Raw genomic sequence first — 19,910 nt, 5'->3', positions numbered from 1 at the left:
TTTCATAACAGAGCGCACCATGCAGTCTACAGGCTGGGAGCGTCCCATTGGGCAACATTCGATGTCATTTCCGGCTAGTCCGTCATCCAAAGTGGTCCAACTCCATTTTAATGGATGGGATTTAAAACGTGAATATCTAAATCAATGATTCCAATTCTAACAAAAGATTATGTTTTTGACGGCCCATCGCGGTCCCGTCGCTTGTCGCGTTAGAAGTAATCATACCTCCGGTGGTTGTCGATCCTCCCGGGGGTCTTTTGGCTACATGCTATTATATCCTAGCACAACAAAGATGGCGTGTCACCTTGAAATGGGCTCTGAAGGTGCAAATCGCTGGGCGCACTGATTAATGGTTCCAAATGACGCTGGGCGATAAGAGTGTTAATTGGTGTTAATTAACCAGTTCCATTTGGACATTCAGACACATAAGGGTCAGTTTCCTAATTATTATAATTTAGCAAGGACCCCACGCTGAGAACCATGCAGTGCTACAGTACACTGAATTGTAGTAAAAAATTAAAAATACCTTTACTACAGCACCCAGCCTGCCCAGATAGAGGCTCTCACTGTAGTACAGCTCTCTGGCTACTGCACCACGCCAGTCTAATGCTGCCTGGAGAGGAGAGAAGTATACAGTTTACCAGTTTTTATCAATGTAGTTTTTGTTTTGAATCGAACAAATTTAATCAAGTCACCCTGGTGAGGAAAGAAAGAATTTAAACGTCACGTGACAATACAAAAATAAAAAATAAATAAGATGGAACGCCAGGCGAGATATTGAGCTTTAAGTTTCATGCAGTATTTCTTGTCAACCCGTATTGTTTCTACCCAAACACATTAAGACCCCCTCCAAACACTGAATTTGTGTTATTGCATTATTCTGTATTAACATACTCCACCGTACAGATTGGGTTAAATAAAGTTTTAGTCATTAAAATAAGTTCTGGATTGGAGCTTTATTCATCTTTAAGGGTAGCCTGTACTGGCCATATTCCCACCAAGTTTCATGAATGGGCCTTTTTAGTCGAATCCCAGCGGAGAATATTTGGGCAGAAAAGGAAATGAGTCACATGGTCCATTTGACCAACAGCTATTTTTGAGGAGTCCTTTTTTACCGAGACACTTTATCCCATCTGCTCCACTAGAGTCCGTTAGTGACAATGACAGTGGTAGACAGTGGTGTAACAGGCAGCTTCCCAGGTATAAAACATGTGAGATTTAAGGTCCCTGCACACAGAATGCGTTTTTCAGATTTTTAGCTGCGTTTCTCCATCGGTTTCCCAAAAAACGCGTCCAGTGTGCAACCACCTTAATGGTACTGACAGTGGGAGGGTAAAGCAGAGTGATGCTCAAAAGTAAAAAGCATGAGTATGTTCTTTTCACCTTCCCTAAATAAATACAGTTGTTTTATTTTTTTATTTTTTTATTTTTTTATAATTTTTATCCCACGATTGTGTAACCCATTTTTCACCCCTGTGTCAATTATCTAATGTGATCCTGGGCTCTACACACCCTCCACCAACCTAGTCCCCATATATGGGGGACATGGGGAGAGCAACGGACTTGAACTCATGCTTCCTTCATGCCTGAGTGTCCAAGTTGCTCCTTTACACCTGACAGGGGGGAGTTTCCCTGGTTGGACGTAGCACGTGTTGTTTTTTTTATTTTTAAGTACAAACTTGCGGTACTTCGGGTATGGGATCGAGGTGTCTGAGTGACGTGGGACTCTCCGTCAGAAACCCAAGCCCTTTTTCTTCATCGGTTCCCTTCTTCTCCCTCGCATCGGTTACTCGTGCCTCCTTCTCCTCACTCTGTCTTTTCAGGAAGATAGAGAGGAACTCCAATGGTCTCATCTGAGGAGGCATGAGAACACAAGAACGATGGAAGGTTATTATTGACCTTATGAACGCTAGCATTCCTGTTCAGGGAATATGTCATAATAGGTGAACATTCTGCAAATAATAGCAGAAGCTCACAATGCCTATAGAGCGTCGCAGTCCCGCCCCGCCCCCTACCAGGGCCCAGGAAATGATTCTCCGTTCATTTTCCTCATAGACATTTCAGAAAGTATTTATTTAAAGACGTTTACGCCGTGGACAAAGCCAACTCTTGTCGTGACAAATCATGACAACAAACAAAAATTTTCGGGCCAAACAAAGAATTAGAAAGTAGAAAAAAACGTTGTTGTTTTTTGTTTGGTCCAAAATATTGTGTGTGTTGTCATGATTTGTCACGACTCGAGTTGGCTTCGTACAACGCTTAAATGTCTATGGGAAAAATGCATTGTGATTCATTTCCTGGGCCTGGCGTTGTCATGAAAGGGGGCGGGACTGCGACGCTCTATAGCGTTGTAAGCTATATATATTGGCTATTTCCAGCAAAGATAATTGGTATAAAGCACAGAACAAGTATAGACCGCTGGGGGCCCCCAGTCAATGAAGTAAGTATGTATGGTTTAAGTGGTTAAGCTGTTGCACAATTGGTTGGGGGCAGTCACATGCTTATTTTATTTTATTTTAATTTAACCTTTATTTAACCAGTAAAAACACATTGAGACTGCGTCAATTTTTCAAGTGGGAACTGGCCAAGCGGCAGAATACATAATTACACTTCAAAGCTACATCGTACATGTCAAGTTATACAACAGCCAAATAATAAATGCATGACAATACCTCCAGAAACCTATACAATATATACAACAATACTTCAAAATGGTACACTAACAATAACCAGGTACAAGACATTTTGCACACAAATACACAAAGTACATTTATGGGCGGGAACCAAAAAACAATAAATATATGGGCATATGCGAAGGGCAAGGCTAGTACACATCCGAACATAATTATTATACCTTGCAGCTGGTTCAGGTTATGGAAAACCAGTGCTGAGGTATAGCCTACTGGAAACTGGTGGTTCTACACCATTTCAACTTGATTCATATACTTTATACATTTTACAAATACAGCAGAGACCCAAGGTTTTCCCCCAACTTAGCATTTGGCAATATTGGTCTAGCCTCTAGCACTTACCTCTCCCTGTGTGGTGACGACGGTCAGACCTTCAACCAGAGTTTCTGTCAGGTCTTTAGACAAACACAGCTCCTCTAGACACACCTGGTCCCACAGGAAGTGACCTGATAAGGGATATGGATAGAGAGACAGCGGCACCCTTTTACTCAAGAGTATGTATAAGCCTGCATGTGTTCATTTGTATTATGCATTATACGAATCGCATGCTTTACTTTACTTTATTTGTTTATTTAGACGGGACGCTGCATATTAATGAACACTATCAATGTAACGCAAATACACCAGACTTAGCAAAGATGCTAATTTACGTCTGCAGTCCCCACAAAGAACACATACAAACAAAAAAAACAGGCAGAGAGTGTCAAGTACATTACATTACACAGGGAAAACGGAGCATAAAACATTAATACAAGAACAAAAGGTACAAAAGGTGCAAAGTCTAAAACAATCACTTGGCTCATGTAGACGTAGTATTGCACTAAGAAAATAGCATTTTTAGAGGGCAATATATATGGCTGGAATTCAATTTTAGTGTGTGTGTGTGTGCATGCGTGCGTGCGACCCGTGCGTGCGTGCGTGCGTGCGTGTGTGCGTGCAACCCACCCAGAGCACGACCCCTGGCCTCGAGGCTCAGCCGGTGTAGCCTGTGCGGCCCCAGGAAGCTCCTCATGTCCCCCAGGGCCTCCTCCATCCAGTGGGCCTGTCGGCACCAGCCCTGCAACGCGCTCTCACACAAGTAGCGCACGGCAGGGGGCGGGGCCTCCCCGTCCGCACGCCGACTCAGCGTTCCGCCGCACACACCGCCGCCATTCGACCACTCACTCAGGACTGGGAGGCCAAGGGGAGAGGGTTGAAGTGGTTAAAATCCTCGGGGCTATTATGCATGTCTTAAGTACCAGGTCTTATTACTTAACTTAAGGCGTGATCAATGCCATTTGGCTATTCTGAGTGGCCAATCAGCATTGACCACGCCTCCAGGTCTTAAGTTAAGTCATAAGACCTGGTACTTAAGACACGCATAATAGGGCCCTCAGTGTTCATTTAACCCATTTAGACCTGAGGTCGATTCTATAAAAAAATGGCTTCTAAACAGTTTTCTATGTCAGTGGTGCTCAACCTTTTTCATGTCAAGGACCCCCAGAATTATCCGTATTTGGCTGCTGAAAATATGTTGTTCCAGAGGACCCATCCCCCAGAACCAAAGATTTGAGTTAAATACATTTGCTGTGTGAAGAAATATATATTCAAAGATTTGCGCCACATTTTCACGATTTTTCAAAAGTAGCAGACCTACAGGCTCGTAGCGCGGCACTCAGCATGCCAAGGGCTTGAGGATCGACTTGGTTTGTGGCCAGGATACATTTTTGAAAATGTGCATGGTGCAAATCTTTGAACATACATTCTTTCAGAGCGAAGGTTTTTAACTCATATCTTTGCTTCTGGGGGGTCCCTGCCTGAAACAACATATTTCCGGTGTCCAATTACATATAGTTTTTGGGGTCCTTCACATGAAAATATTTGAGAACCACCGACATAGAAACATAGTTTTTTCAGAAAACAAGCCTTTTTTTTTATCAGCCTCAGGTCTAAATGGGCCTGTTCTGTGGCGTGTTCTAAGCTTGTAGATCTGCTTTTTCTGCTTTTTTTTTTTATAAATGTTGACGATAATGCAAAAATCACACCCGTGTGAACTGAGTGGTGCAGTGACGTCACACACTAACCATAGCAACCATGCTCACCTGTACGTGGGGCCACGTACAGGTACACAGGTACACACACGGGTACAGACAAAGCTGGTTATTGGAGTGGTTTGCACCACTCAAAAATAATTGCGGTTATCTCAAATAATTGCGATTAAACTACATGACTACATGAAGCACTCACTGTTCTGGAAGCTTCCAGTGGCCAGCGCCATGGGAGAACACACTTCTAGTCCACTGAGAGTAGACAGCGTCTGAATGAGTGCCACTCCTGATGCTGGAGGAGGACACCAGAGAGAGAACAATGCACAAAGAGAGTTGAGGTTCAACAAGGTTTCATTAATGCCATGCGTATACGTTTCTGTTTATTAAAGCAGTGGTTCCCAAACCTTTTCATGTCAAGGACCCCCAAATTGACACTAATTAATTAGCCCACGGACCCCCATTTGAAAATATATGCCAGGGACCCCAATGAGAGAAGATTTTTACGGCTCTGGCAGTGATTCTCAACCCGTTTCATTTCAAGGACCCCCAGTTTGACATGCATTTTCGTCTACAGACCCCCATTTAATGGCATTTCTATCTCTAACATTGATTTTACAATATGAATTGGGGTATTGTAAAATCAATGTTAATTTAACTCTGTGAGTGTACAAATGGAACCAAATGGAACCATTTGGTTCCATTTGTACACTCTCTGAGTTACAGACCCATAAGGGTCCATTTGGTTCCAAACTATCATTTAGCTGGGGACCCCCTGGAACTCCCTCAAAGACCCCTGGGGGTCCCCAGACCCTACTCTGGGAACCACTGTCTTAAAGGATCCCCATAAAGCATATATGTCAAACTCAAGGCCCGGGGGCCAAATCAGGCCCGTGGATGAATTATCTTTGGCCCGCGGGATGATATTTAATTAGTATTAGAACTGGCCCTCTGGTATATTGCACGGACCACCATAATACTACAAGTCCCACAATGCACTGCGAGTGCATTGGCACATATCACATACTATGAAAGCAGTGCTTGGTGAGGATCATAGAACAGGAAACTGAGCTTAATAATAATGCATTTTCAGTTTTAAATGCATTTACTTTTTTGCTGTTTGCCTGGGACGTCCTCATGACCGCGGTGCCCGTGTGTTGAAACACAGTCCGGCCCTCGACCTTGACCGATTTCTTTATTTTGGCCCACTGTGTATTTGAGTTTGACATCCCTGCCATAAAGAGACACGTGAAACACATGAATCGGCATACTTTGCATGCCCATACTGACCAGAAGCAGACAGAGGGGAAAAAATGTCCACCCCTCCTCCCTCCTCAGATGGCATGATCCAGCCGCACAGGTGTTCCCAGAATTCCCTGAAGTCGGGGTTCAACGCGGTCGCCTCCGATAGGCTGCATCCTGTCGGGTGGAAGGGGAGAGCATGAGTTCACACTGGAGGTGGACATGATCCCTGGGAAGCTGTGGTCACCATAATCCAAAACAAAGAGTAGAACTGTTTTGAATTGCTATTATTGTTAAAACACAACAGAAACTAATGGATTATATATTTCATGGGCGAGAGATCACAATAAAAATCCTAATCATTCTTCCTCCACACTGGGATAAAAACAGCATCTGAAAGTTTGATGGGGCATTTTTTTACACGTGAGTGCAGTTAGAACTTTTCCATTGCATCTTATGAGAGGTGGTGTTCTTCTGCTGCCGTTATGCGCGCGCATGCTGTTGCTTATCAGTGTGACGTCGTCTGTTGAGGCGTCTATTGGGAGAAATACAACAATGTGCAAACACAGCAGCGAGATTTGACCATGTGTATACCTGTAGTCTAAGGCCCCATTTACAGCGTTTCCACACCTAAGCGCAAAACGGTCACACATTTTTTGCCCAAAACGTCTGTGGACGTCCTGGGTATTACCGCACGTGCATAGCCCAAGACGTCTGTGGACGTCTTTGAAAAAAAAAAAATATATATATATATATATATATATTATTTTTTATTTTTTTTATTTTTTTGCACGTGGTGCCAAAGTTTGTGTTTTCGCCATTGAGAATGCATTTGGCGTTTAAATTAAAGAACTCAGAAACTATAAAACATTTCAAAGTAAAAAGTTCCAGCATGTGTCTCCACAGTCAGCTGAATTATAAAAAATGTGAATGGATTTTCTAGGTGAAAGTGATTTTGGGCAGTTTTGCGTGGGCTCTCAATGTGTTTTAAGCTGCGCACAGCTTAAGAAGGTTTTTTTTTAGACAGCTTTTAGACAGCTTAAGAAGTTTTTTTTTAGACAGCTGGTGGATGGAAAAGAAGCTCCACCTCCGCGGAAGACTTGCGCGGAGGAGAGCGTTTCCGGGAATCTGGCCGTCGCGCAAGTCTTCCGCGGAGGTGGAGCTTAATTTCCATCCACCAGCTGTCTAAAAACCCGGAAAAAGAAGCTGCTTACAGCCGAGAACGTGCGCGGCTCTTTCGATAGTGTGGCAGCACCTTCACACTGACAGACAAATCTAGCCTGAATCAGATTTGTGCCACATCGAGGTTGAAATCCGATTGGTTTAAATGAGTCTAACATGTCACATGACTCATTTAAACAAATCAGATTCCAATCTGGATGTGGCTCAGATCTGATTCAGACTAGATTTGGCTGCCAGTGTAAATGGGGCCTAATAGTCTAGTGCACTTGACAGCATATCCTGTATTTCTTTAATCCTGTATTATTTGAAAGCAATACTGCACCTTATGCACAAGTTACTTTAGTTACAAATCCGTATCGCCCTTAAAAAGAAAGCTCTGCTAAATTATATAGATGCACTTTACACCTTTGTACTTTCCTTGTGTATGTATGTTTTTAAATGCTTTGTTTCCTAATGTAAAGTACTTTTTGCTTGTTTTATGTTTTTATGTGGGGACTCCGGTTTTATGTGGGGACTTATGTGTATTTACATTGCATGTATGTAATGTCCATCACACACACACACACGCACACACGCACGCACGCACGCACGCACGCACGCACGCACGCACGCACGCACGCACGCACACACACACACGCGCGCGCACGGCGGTGGCTCAGGGGTAGAGTGCCTGGATGGGAACCGCAAGGTTGCCAGTTCGAACCCGGGCTCCCCCAGAGTTACTGTCGAAGTGTCCTTGAGCAAGACACTGAACCCCTAATTGCTCCCGATGTGCTAGTTGGTACCTTGCATGGTTTCCGCTGCCATCGGTGTATGAATGTGTGTGTGAATGGGTGAATGTAATGCACAATCTATGTAAAGCACCTTGGATAAAGGCGCTATATAAATGCACCATTTACCACTTTACACACACACACACACACACACACACACACACACACAGCGCACAAGGTCCAAAAGTTTGCGCTGCAGGGTTGATTGCAATGCGGTTGTATTAACATTATTCAAGTGACTATTTAACAGCAATATTAGGCTAGCTATATTAGGCTAGCTAACAATATGTATGACACCAGGAGGAATATATGTATGGTTATATATTATCATCTATCGATACAGTCGACAGACAGACAGACAGACAGACAGATAGCTCTCATTTTGTGTAATTAAAATAATATTTTTTGTAATCCCAGAGAATAATACATTTTGACCAGTAGCCTATAACACATAACATGAACATAACAGATGTAGTTCAATATAAAATATAATAAAAAACCTTCCCATCCAAATAATGCCAGACAGGTGATCAACTCCTCCACTCATTTATGCTGATCATGAACAGCTGTGGGACCACCAGCAGCTAGTCTTAAAACCTCTGCTGAGGGCCAGCCAGTCACTTCTTGATCAGCACTTCTAACTGCAAGCAATATGGGAAGCATTTTAAATATGTTTCTTGTTGCACTGGTTTTGTTCGCCCAAGGTAAAAGCTTTTTTCTTGGTTTCCTATGTATCAAATTGTAGGTCTGTTGCAGATTCCTAGGAAAACAAACAAATTTAAACTCTGAAACGTTGTCCTGATAGTTTGGGGGAGCATTCATTAATTATATGATGTCACCTGCATATACAGCTCCAGGGAATAATGTTGAAGCTGTTCCAGTCTGTTGTCTATGATGACTTAATTGGGATGAGTTTATGATGTCAATTTTAGTGTTTCTGTATTATAATGGACTCTATGCACAGCAGCCATATTGGAAAGAAATTGGGCATCTTCCTTGCTTTCCTCACAGGTCTTGCCAATTATACGAAGGAAGGCTCTGTTCCATTATGTTAAGAGACAGGGTGCTGATATTGTGCACGTTTGCTCACTCCAGTCCAGGTACCCTTATGTTTCCTTAGGGGGTTCCTAATGGCCCATGTTGTACACTTCAGTGTACAACTGGACCCATAAAGGTAATTTTCGGTTCAATTTGTACACTCCATGGGGCTCCTTGAAATTTAAAATGGTTGAGAACCACTGCCATAAATGGACTGGAGCCCTAAAGCAGCACTATGTAACCATCATCTTCTACCCCAGATTTGAACAGTTTCCTGTGCAAGTGCTACAATTTTATAAAAGCCTGCCTGTTTGCAAATGTAATCTTGACCATAAGGTCAAAATCTGTCAGATCCTATGTCTACACAGTGTCTCCTGTATCTACGTATCCTGGTTGATGCATAGCCTGTGTGATTTCTGGTCTAGAGCAGAAACGTTTTATGCTGGGGACCCCCGGAAATGCTTTGGCCATGTCTCGCGAACGAAGATGCATGACCTTTGACGTGATCTACCAATATACAATCACCCCAATTGTATTACATACTCTACCATACAGATTGGATAAATTATAGTATTAACATACTCTACCATACAGATTGGCCAAACTTACACTTTATTCACACAATTACAACATGGTGCTAGTATAATTGTTAAGACCTGTTGAGGAAGAGGCCCATTTTCTTTCCACTGTGGCTGCATGGAGCCTATACATGGCACTTAAATGTGCATTGAAGCTAATCATCCCCACTGCTCCAGTTTGATTGCAGTCTTGGTTCTCCAGTATACAAGCTTTGGGTCAGAGCTATCCAGAAAACATTGGACTTCATTTGACTATTCCCCTGTGAAGAAATTGACTGTATTAAAACTCAGAATGTCTTATGTCTACAGGATTAAGCATGGCATATGCAGCACCACTACTACCACCACAAGGACCAACACCACCACCACCACCACCAGCATGGACCCACGACCATGCTGGTGACCCACGACCACATCAAGGTAGACTCTGGAGGCGATTGGTTTTGATAGTACATATAGGCTGGATGAAATCATACAATGAGGGAAGAGAACAAATGGTTGACATGAACGGAACCATGTCCTCCCAGTGAACTGTGGGGTTCCCCAAGGAAGCATATACATTAACGACATGAGTACCGCCAGTAATTGCAAATTGTTCCTGTTTGCAAAACAAGAGTAAATCAAAAGACATGATTCTTGGGTACAAATTCCTCTTTTGTTAACAAAAGGGCTCTCAGGACATTAGCTGGAGCCCTTATTCAGCCACTCACTTTTAGAACAAATATGGGTAAATTCACCTTAGTCCACTTGCAAGAATGTGAACCCCAGCATTTTGAGCACACTAAAGTTTTATGCTAGACATGTCGTATGGGTCCCCAGCATTTAGAAACTGATGGATGCTAACTTGCATATGTTGGCCAATTTGTGATATCCATTAACAACATATATATGGCAAAATTGTCATCATGCTTTAGGTACGGTAGCATGTGACATGTCAAACTAGGGATTTGTCATGCTTCTGAATCAATTCAAAGCATTAGTTTTGCATAAATGTGATGGTCAGCACATTCGGGCAAGTGGTTATTCCTGTTTTTAGCCCAGGAGTGTTTTTCGTGCAAAACTAATTTGCTTGGAATGGATTCAGAATTGTCACATGCTACTTAAAGCATGATGCATTTTTTAATGTTTTGCCTTATATAGATGGATAGATAATGGTATGGTCACATATATTATTGTACATTTATAAATTGCCCAACATATGCAAGTTGGTGCCTGGCAGTTTCCATACTCAACATTTCTAGCATAAAACTTTAGGGTTAAAACACAATAGGGCTCTATGGGCTGGCAAGTAGACTACTTCCACATCACTGCCACTCAGGTGTAATGACCCCTTCCCTTAAAACAAGCAAATCACTGGCTTACTTTAAAACGGGCCTGAAAATGCACCTGTCGCTGTCAGCAGGTCAAAAGGAGAGAAGGTGATTGCCCCACCTCTTAATCCCCCCCCCCCCCCCCCCCCCCCCCGATTTATTTATACTCCAAACCTGTACATTTGAGATCTCAATTATCGTCGTTGTTTTAATGGTGAATGACTGCATAGGACCCGAATGGAAACTAGGTCTTTCGGGGGTATCCTTTTGGACCAAATGCTTGACTGTACCCTGTGCTGTTTGCATATTTTAATGTCTAATAAAATAATCAATCAATCAGGACTACCAGCACCAGGATCAGGACTACCAGGATCAGGAGGAGTACTACCACTACTGGAAGCAGTACCACCAGGATCAGGAGGACTACTACTACCACTACTGGAAGCAGTACCACCAGGATCAGGAGGAGTACTACCACTAGGCCTACTGGAAGCAGTACCACCAGGAGGACTACTACTACCACTACTGGAAGCAGTACCACCAGGATCAGGAGGAGTACTACCACTAGGCCTACTGGAAGCAGTACCACCAGGAGGACTACTACTACCACTACTGGAAGCAGTACCACCAGGATCAGGAGGAGTACTACCACTAGGCCTACTGGAAGCAGTACCACCAGGAGGACTACTACTACCACTACTGGAAGCAGTACCACCAGGATAAGGAGGAGTACTACCACTAGGCCTACTGGAAGCAGTACCACCAGGAGGACTACTACTACCACTACTGGAAGCAGTACCACCAGGATCAGGAGGAGTACTACCACTACTGGAAGCAGTACCACCACCACCACCTCCACCACCAGGAAATTAATAAAGTTTTTAAACTCATCATTGGGTCCCCCTTCTTGTGACAACTTTAGACAATTTACCAAATGTCAAGCTCTAACATACTGTATTTGCGGTTGAGTAAATCCCATAAGGATGGGAATCCATTTTTAGTATGGGGTTAACACTTGCTATGCATCCCATGTTTATAACTCTTATAACAATGTATAAGTGATGATAAACTATTCATACAAACGCATAGCCTACATACAATACACAGACAAATAAAAATGGTACATGGGACAACAGAACGTAACAACTGATAATTACTCATGGTTACACATTTTATTTGTGTTTAGCCACCTTATGTGGGTTAGTTACTTTGAAGGTAAAATAGTTGGAGGTCTCTTCTGTAGGGTTAAAATGTTCACGCAGTTAACCAGAGCAGTTAGACCCTCAACACTTAATTTGTTAAAAACGGCACTTGAAACAACATAGGGTTGTGCAGGTGAGATTTGGGAAAACTCAGTGGGGTTTATAATGGGGATGTACCGATGAGAACATTTGGCTGATATAATGAATTGCTATTATGGCCTATAACCGATGTCTATATGATCTTCTGTATTAAAAATATATATTTTGGCCATTCTGAAAAGGCTGAATTTGAAAAGCAATGCATCTTTATTCCAAAACTAGGGATGCACTGTTATTGAAATGTTGGCTCATATCCCAACAAACAGCTTGAATGTAGTAATTTTCTTTTCGACAGCTTCCCCAGAAAACATAATTTGCAGCCTTAATCATCACAAGGCTTTTTCATAATTGTAAATCCGATATTATTTTACAGATTAATTGGTTTGCCGATTAATCTCCCATCACTAGTTTAAGGTTAATCTCGACTAATTTGACAGCAAAAACATAGAGAAATATTGCTGCAAAGCAGTGATAAGACGGGACCTTTTCACAGAAATCATAAATACAAAGCATGAAAATGTAAAATACCTGCCAGGTCATCAGCTGCCCAAAAATGTGGTAAGTGTCACAATTTTTGGGGCTTTTACAAATCATCTGACCGGTGAACTACACTCTTATTACACACATTTCATCATCATTTTTCGACCGCGGTCGAGATCATGGATTTCACAATGCCACGCCGGACTTCTCGGTCCTTCATTGCCATCCCCAGTTCCTGCTTACTTACATACATTTAAAGACAACTGTGCTCATGCAAACATTCTTGAACTCCAATAGTTAATATTAAGATATATTTCCTTTGGTATTTCTTTAAACCCATTTAGACCTGTGAACTGATTCTACAAACGTCTTCTAAATCAGTTTTCATGATGTTTCTATATCAGTGGTTCTCAAACTATTTAATGTCAAGGACCCCCCCAGAAGAAAAGATTTGAGTTAAACACGTTTGCTGTGAAAGAATATTTATATTCAAAGATTTGTGCCACCTTTTCATGATTTTTCAAAAATAGCACATCTGCAAGCTCGTAGCTTGTAGATCTGCTATTTTTCAATAGCTAAAGTATAACATAATGCTTAAAAACACCAAAAGGGGAATATTGCTCTAATAACGGTCATTGCTAATGTGGACAACAACTTCTTCTTTGTCTGATGTCTGAATAGGTTGCAGTTCCAGAAATCACAGAGGCCGTGAAGGGGGCCAAGATCCTGGTCTTTGTCATCCCGCACCAGTTCATTGGGAAACTCTGTGAACAGATGAAGCCTCACATTGCAGAGGGAACCATTGGGATATCACTCATCAAAGTAAAACCCTATAATAATAATACCAGTGGTTCTTAACTCTGGTCCCATCCTGGGGACGAATACCAAACGAGTCGCCCACTTATGCTTAAACGGTTAAACCCAACCTTATTCCTTAAACCTTAACCTCAGTAAAACTATGCCTAAACCTAACCCTATTCCTAAACTTAACACCAGTACAACTATGCCTAAACCTAACCCTATTCCTAAACTTAACACCAGTAAAACTATGCCTAACCCTAAACGTATTTCTAGGACAATAGCAGAAACACAAAGCCATTTAGATTCAAAATCAGACCATGATCTGATGGTCTGAGGTTGACACTAATGGGCTTGATGGGTGGACTTAATCCCCTCAAAGGTAATCACACTTTAATCATTGACCTCCAGAAACCTACCTCAGAGGTAACTAGATTAAGCCAGACTAAATCTAAATATAAGATTGAGAAACTTTTAGTACATCTAGTAAGACTAAACCTTAATTGCCCAGACTCTTCTTCAACAAAGATGGCGAAAGCAAACGTTCTTTGTTCGGTACTCATACAATAGTATGGTACAAAACACTGAAGTCCTTAAACCAGAAACTTAACCCCCAGTAAAACTAGTAACCCTAAATGTATTTCTAACGTTATTCTCAGTAAAACAAAAATAAAGAATACAAGAACCGCCGCACCGAGCGGTCGGCGTGAGGACGGCGGAAAAAAGCGAGGGCGTGATGGATTATGGGCGACGGTACCTGATACCCTGGGGACCAGAGAGATTAGTGATGCGGTCTTGTGATTAGCCAACACGATGTGGTCTTGTGAATCAAAGGTGTTTAAAGTTTTGGGGGGGCGTCTGGTTAAAAGGATAAGGTTATACATGGCTCAGGCCACGGTATCCCTGTCTCTGAATCAGAATACTTTTCCAGGCCTGTAATTTCCTAATTTTAGGGTCAACGCTACTTGGTCTTACTCTATGGTGTTATTTTAGGGCACAAACACCAAACAGATTAGTCGACGAAAAATATGTGGACTAAATATATTGTTTTCTGACCTTGTGAAATGGGCAGTACACAATGTGAATAACACACAGAAACAATGAATTGATTTTTTATGACGTAGTATTAACAGTCTGTAACCGAACTACAATTCCCATAATGCTTTGGTGCACTGCTCCTCCTTGTGGTCTGGTCTTACTGAGACATGTAGTCCAGGAAGTACGTGAGCCCAGTGTCCATACACTGACACCACGGCGCGTAAACAGCGCCTCAAACTGTGACTCCGCCCACAACCGGCGGAAGTTGTGATTTGCGCTCGTTCACTGCAATGCAATTTGCGGCATTTTCAAAACAATATTGAGCAGAGTAGCGATTATCAAACGTATTTGCAATGCCATACGTTGAAAGATCTGTTGCCCGTGGACAAGGCACGCTACATCCGCAAGTTAGATAGCATCGGCATAGATGTTTGTCCGTATGTGATTAAGGATTGGACCAAGTTGCATTGGCAGCCATAGAAAATTCTTACCCCAGGCTAAAACCGGATGTGACGTTTTTGGGCGTTCCTGTCTAGCGTGGTGTCAGTGTATGGCATCATGGACACTTTGAAATACTAAATTGTGTTTCTTGTCTCCCAAACATCATTAAAATAAGATCTGGTTGCAAAAGGGGTGAAGTGTGAAGGAGCACATGATCACTATTGTGTCCAGTAATTGAAGCATGGTTTACTGCAGGGCGTGGATGAAGGACCAGAGGGTTTGAAGCTCATCTCAGACATCATCAGAGAGCAGCTGCTCATCGACATCAGTGTCCTGATGGGGGCCAACATCGCTAACGAGGTGGCAGACGAGAAATTCTGCGAAACCACCATCGGTCAGATTTCCTTTTTACAAATGTATTGGATTATATTTATTCGCGTCAGTATCTTATTTTGTCAATTAATTACACATGCATTACTTTGTATCTATACATAACTGATGATTGATAAAAGTATAGTTTTAGGAAACTTTTCAATCTATCAGAATGTACATAATTTTGTACTGTAGGCAATGCCCAATATGTGGAAATTACACGTTTGAAGTCATTGTTCTTTGAGACCAATTATTGATATGCTCATATCAGAACAAAGGGATTTAGGGGTTTAGCGGTAGCTCAGGGGTAGAGTGGCCGGACCATCCGCCAGTTCAAACTGGCAACCGCCAAGGTTGCCAGTTCGAACCCGGGCTCCCCCAGAGTTAGTGTCGAAGTGTCCTTGAGCAAGACACTGAACCCCTAATTGCTCCTGATGTGCTGGTTGGTTCATACACCGATGGCGGCAGAAACCATGCAAGGCGCATGGTTTCCGCCGCCATCGGTGTATGAATGAATGGGTGAATGTAATGCACAATCTATGTGAAGCGCCTTGGATAAAGGCGCTATATAAATGCACCATTTACCATTTAGGTTTCCCTTTAAGGCAGTTGGTTTTGGGGGGGTCTTTCTAACATGAATTATAATCTGTTTTTCTTTATATTGGCGAAATCCACAATGTTTCATCTTGAATAATGTACTATTGTTTATTTTTTGTACATTAATTTAATCCTGTTCAGGCGCAAAGAACGAAGCAAATGGGGTCATCTTCAAAGAGATGCTCCAGACTCCCAACTTCCGCATCACGGTGGTCCAGGAGAGCGACACAGTGGAGCTCTGTGGAGCTCTGAAGGTGAAGCCATATTCTAAGCTTTAACCCATTTTTAAGACCTGAGGTCGATTCTACAAGTGCCTTCTGAATCAGTACTTATCTAATGTTTTTGTGCGTACGACGCCGACACCCCCACTCTCACAGATACAGGTGTAGGTGATTTCATCCCCCCCACTTCCCACCTGCCTGTTTTTTTTTTTCTTCTTCTTTTTTTGAACACCGGAACATATGAATAAAAATTCCATCTCTGTTCGGCTTTTAGGCATTGAAGTTGCACAGGCCAGATAATGACAAATACTGACACATTTAAAAACGTCAAACTTTCTAGAAAACCTTAAGTGGAAATAGCTGATCTACAGCGACGCATTGTGAGCTTGTAGATCTTTCCACTATTCCTGGAAATGTTTGAAAATATATGAGAAATCTTCAACATGGAAACGATTATGACAATCATGGCAAAATAATTGGCAATAAAAATAATTGGCGATTATGTAGTAATTGTGCCAGGCCATCTCTCTCTCCCCTCCTGCAGAACATCGTGGCGGTGGGCGCTGGTTTCTGCGACGGCCTCGGGTTCGGGGACAACACCAAGGCGGCAGTGATCAGACTGGGTCTGATGGAGATGGTGGCCTTCGCCAGGATCTTCTGCAAGGACCCGGTGGACTCCGCCACCTTCCTGGAGAGCTGCGGGGTCGCCGACCTCATCACCACCTGCTACGGCGGACGCAACCGCAAGGTGGCCGAGGCCTTCGCCAGAACCAACAAGGTGAGATGGATGGCTAATTAGTTTTTGCATTTTTGGGTCTGCCTACGCCTCCCAGCCATTGTAAAATACCCGATAACCTGAGACCTCTCGCGGCTTATTGCTTTAATTTATAACACAACTTTGGTTCTATTGATCCTGTAGACACTCTTAGTCAGTGCATGGAATTCAAAGGGAAATATCTCACCTTCCCAAATGAGCGCTCCGTCATAGCTCAACAGTAGAAATGTTGGTGCTCGTGCGGGGGAACTAGGTTAAAATCCCAGGACAGGGGGGGGACATTAAAGTTAATAAAACGTCTAATAAAACTGTATTGAAAGTTGATTGAGCTGAAAGCAGCATCATAAATGCAGTGTATGTGTGTTTTCTTCCCCCCAGTCTATCACTGAGCTGGAGGCAGAAATGCTCAACGGCCAAAAGCTCCAGGGTCCCCAAACCTCGGCTGAGGTGTACAAGATCCTAAAGAAGAGGGAGATGGCTGACAAGTGAGTCCATTCACCTCCGAACCGATTAAGCCTGAGTTATACGGGTGCATGTGTTTGGTCCGACGAGTCATTGGTCCGAAACACGACAACCCACCTCAAACCCTAACCTAACCATAACCGCAAGCACGGGAGCAGGCGCTATAGTCCGAGGTGCGGACGCATGTAGAAACAATGCTCCGTCGGACCATAGTATGCCTCCCGAGTTATACTTGTTTGCAGATCTACTTAGGACTAGGAGCTTGTAGTTCGGCTATTTTGATGTGCGCTACTTAACACATTTTGGGCGGGAACCCCTTTTCGTGTTTTAAGCATTCTGTTCTACTTTAGCTATTGAAAAATAGCAGATCTACAAGCTCATAGCGCGCCACCGAGTGGCGCGCTATGAGCTTGTAGGTCTGCTATTTTTGAAAAGTCGTGAAAATGTGGCGCAAATCCTTGAATATATATTTCAGAGCGAACATTTTTAACTAAAATATTGGCTTCTGGGGGTCCCTGGAACTACATATTTTGAGATGGGGGTCTGTGGCACAATAGAGATAATTCTGGGGGTCCTTGACATGAAAAAGGTTGAGCACCACTGACATAGAAACATGGGTTTTTCAGAAAAATGTTAGGATTTTTTTCAGTCCAAAATGGGTTAACTAAGCTTTAGTTGGACAATCCAACCAATAATCTTAGCCTGTCAACTTTCCATCAAATTCCATGTACACAGCAGCGCTCCTCCGCCATCTTCTGGAGCTGACGCGTAAATGCACTTTGTACCACAGTTGGCTAGACATTTTGTCCAGTTGTGCACCGTGGAGAATCATGCATGTTTACTTTCTAGCTGAACACTACAGCAGGCGCTTATTCTATTTAACTAATTTGTGCACCTTCAACCTGACATGGGGGGACCAGTTGGTGATGTCATCTAGCGAAGAGTTTGGTGATAAGCGCATATACGGTCAGCACTCTGTCAATGACACGATTGGACTCAGATTCTTAGCTATAGGTGTCTCATTTATCAAACTTACATTCAGTTTCTCTTAGCACTGCGCAACCCAACTAACTTGTTATTATTCATTTGATTGATACAAAGGGAATGTGCACTAGACGGTGCACAGTAGATCACATATGGCTCAAAATGTCATTCTCTGGTAGCAACAATATAATGAGTAGCACATTGTTGAAGGTTAAATGTATTTGATTCGTATACATTTGATGCCTTGTTAATTGCATTCATGTGATGGTTTCAAATGTCTTTTGTTCAGAGGAATAAAAAGGGTTTTTTTAAATCAGTGTCGGGAACAGACATTAACACTTATAGCGCCATTGGCCGAGATCCACGTCAATTAAAGCTCATTATTTATTAAACATTTCCTGAAAGATCTGATTGGACCGCATGGTTCTGCTTGTATGTTTTGTGCTACAGGTTTCCTCTGTTTTCCGCTGTCTACCTCATCTGCTTTGAGGGAAAGGCGGTCAAAGACTTCATCACGTGTCTCCAGAACCACCCAGAACACATCTAAACGGACCGCTGTGTCTCCAGAACCACCTAGAACACATTCTAAACAGACTCCAGAACCACCCAGAACACATCTAAACGGACCACTGTGTCTCCAGAACCACCCAGAACACATCTAAACGGACCGCTGTGTCTCCAGAACCAACTAGAACACATTCTAAACAGACTCCAGAACCACCTAGAACACATTCTAAACAGACTCCAGAACCACCTAGAACACATTCTAAACAGACCGCTGTGTCTCCGGAACCACCCAGAACACATTCTAAACAGACCGCTGTGTCTCCAGAACCACCCAGAACACATTCTAAACAGACCGCTGTGTCTCCAGAACCACCCAGAACACATTCTAAACAGACCAGAACCACCCAGAACACATTCTAAACCGACTCCAGAACCACCTAGAACACATTCTAAACAGACTCCAGAACCACCCAGAACACATCTAAACCGACTCCAGAACCACCCAGAACACATTCTAAACAGACTCCAGAACCACCTATAACACATTCTAAACAGACTCCAGCACCACCCAGAACACATCTAAACGGACCAGTGTGCAAACAAACGGCACCGTCAGTCTGTCACTTACAGCAGTGGTTTTCAACCAGTGGTCCTTGAGGGGGTTCCAGGTGGTCCCCGTCACAGCTAAATGATGGAGAGTTGGTAACCAAACGGACCCTTGTAGATCTTTAACTCTTGAGAGCTTAAAATGAAACCAAATGGACCCGTACGGGTCCATTTGGTTTCATTTTACGCTCTCATGAGTTACATTATTGTTAAACCTCTGCATTGCTGTAGACCTTTTTACACAATTAGAAAATGTAGAAGAATTGTTATTTTGATCAACGTTTGCCTGTTATCTCATGGTACCAACATCAATACAGCATGGAAATGTGTGTCAACGATAGCAAAATATTCTTTAGTTTTGGGTCTGAGGGGCTAGATGTCATCAAATGGTGGTCCGTGGCTCAAATGCTGAATAAATAATGGGCCTTGATATGAAAAGGGTTGAAACCACTGACTTACAGTACCAGTAGGGGCTGAATGGGATTAATGGT

General features: G+C 42.8%; 2 protein-coding genes across 2 annotated transcripts in view; one reads left to right on the top strand and one right to left on the bottom strand.

Annotated features, from left to right (window-relative positions):
* Positions 1-5,012, bottom strand: part of LOC306917310 (epithelial cell-transforming sequence 2 oncogene-like) — an 11,809-nt gene extending 6,797 nt beyond the window's left edge. The window contains exons 1-5 of the mRNA XM_079495474.1: positions 4,917-5,012; positions 3,636-3,860; positions 3,033-3,136; positions 1,689-1,853; positions 527-613 (exon numbers count right to left, since the gene is read on the bottom strand). Of these exons, the coding sequence (XP_079351600.1) occupies positions 527-613; positions 1,689-1,853; positions 3,033-3,136; positions 3,636-3,860; positions 4,917-4,947 (612 nt within the window). The 5' untranslated portion in view covers positions 4,948-5,012. The remainder of the gene's footprint in view (positions 1-526; positions 614-1,688; positions 1,854-3,032; positions 3,137-3,635; positions 3,861-4,916) is intronic.
* Positions 5,013-8,563: 3,551 nt separating this feature from the next.
* LOC306917315 (glycerol-3-phosphate dehydrogenase [NAD(+)], cytoplasmic-like) lies at positions 8,564-19,098 on the top strand. The gene is made up of 9 exons (XM_079495484.1): positions 8,564-8,615; positions 9,837-9,947; positions 11,178-12,696; positions 13,300-13,440; positions 15,151-15,289; positions 16,006-16,118; positions 16,630-16,863; positions 17,239-17,345; positions 18,757-19,098. Exons 4-9 carry the CDS (start codon positions 13,393-13,395, stop codon positions 18,851-18,853), a joined length of 738 nt encoding a protein of 245 aa, XP_079351610.1. The 5' UTR covers positions 8,564-8,615; positions 9,837-9,947; positions 11,178-12,696; positions 13,300-13,392; the 3' UTR covers positions 18,854-19,098.
* The last annotated feature ends 812 nt before the right edge of the window (positions 19,099-19,910 follow it).

This window comes from Electrona antarctica, assembly GCF_951216825.1.
Source record: "Electrona antarctica genome assembly, chromosome: 24".
NCBI lineage: Eukaryota > Metazoa > Chordata > Actinopteri > Myctophiformes > Myctophidae > Electrona > Electrona antarctica.
The sequence above is the reverse complement of the archived record's forward strand: the minus strand, read 5'-3'. Positions and strand labels throughout refer to the sequence as shown.

Bases quoted from the DNA above. Each gene is read 5' to 3' on its own strand.
- LOC306917315 (XM_079495484.1), top strand. From the start codon at position 13,393: ATGAAGCCTCACATTGCAGAGGGAACCATTGGGATATCACTCATCAAA. The intron at 15,290-16,005 runs GTCAGATTTCCT...AATCCTGTTCAG, and splicing joins ATTCTGCGAAACCACCATCG to GCGCAAAGAACGAAGCAAAT. The intron at 17,346-18,756 runs GTGAGTCCATTC...TTTGTGCTACAG, and splicing joins AAGAGGGAGATGGCTGACAA to GTTTCCTCTGTTTTCCGCTG.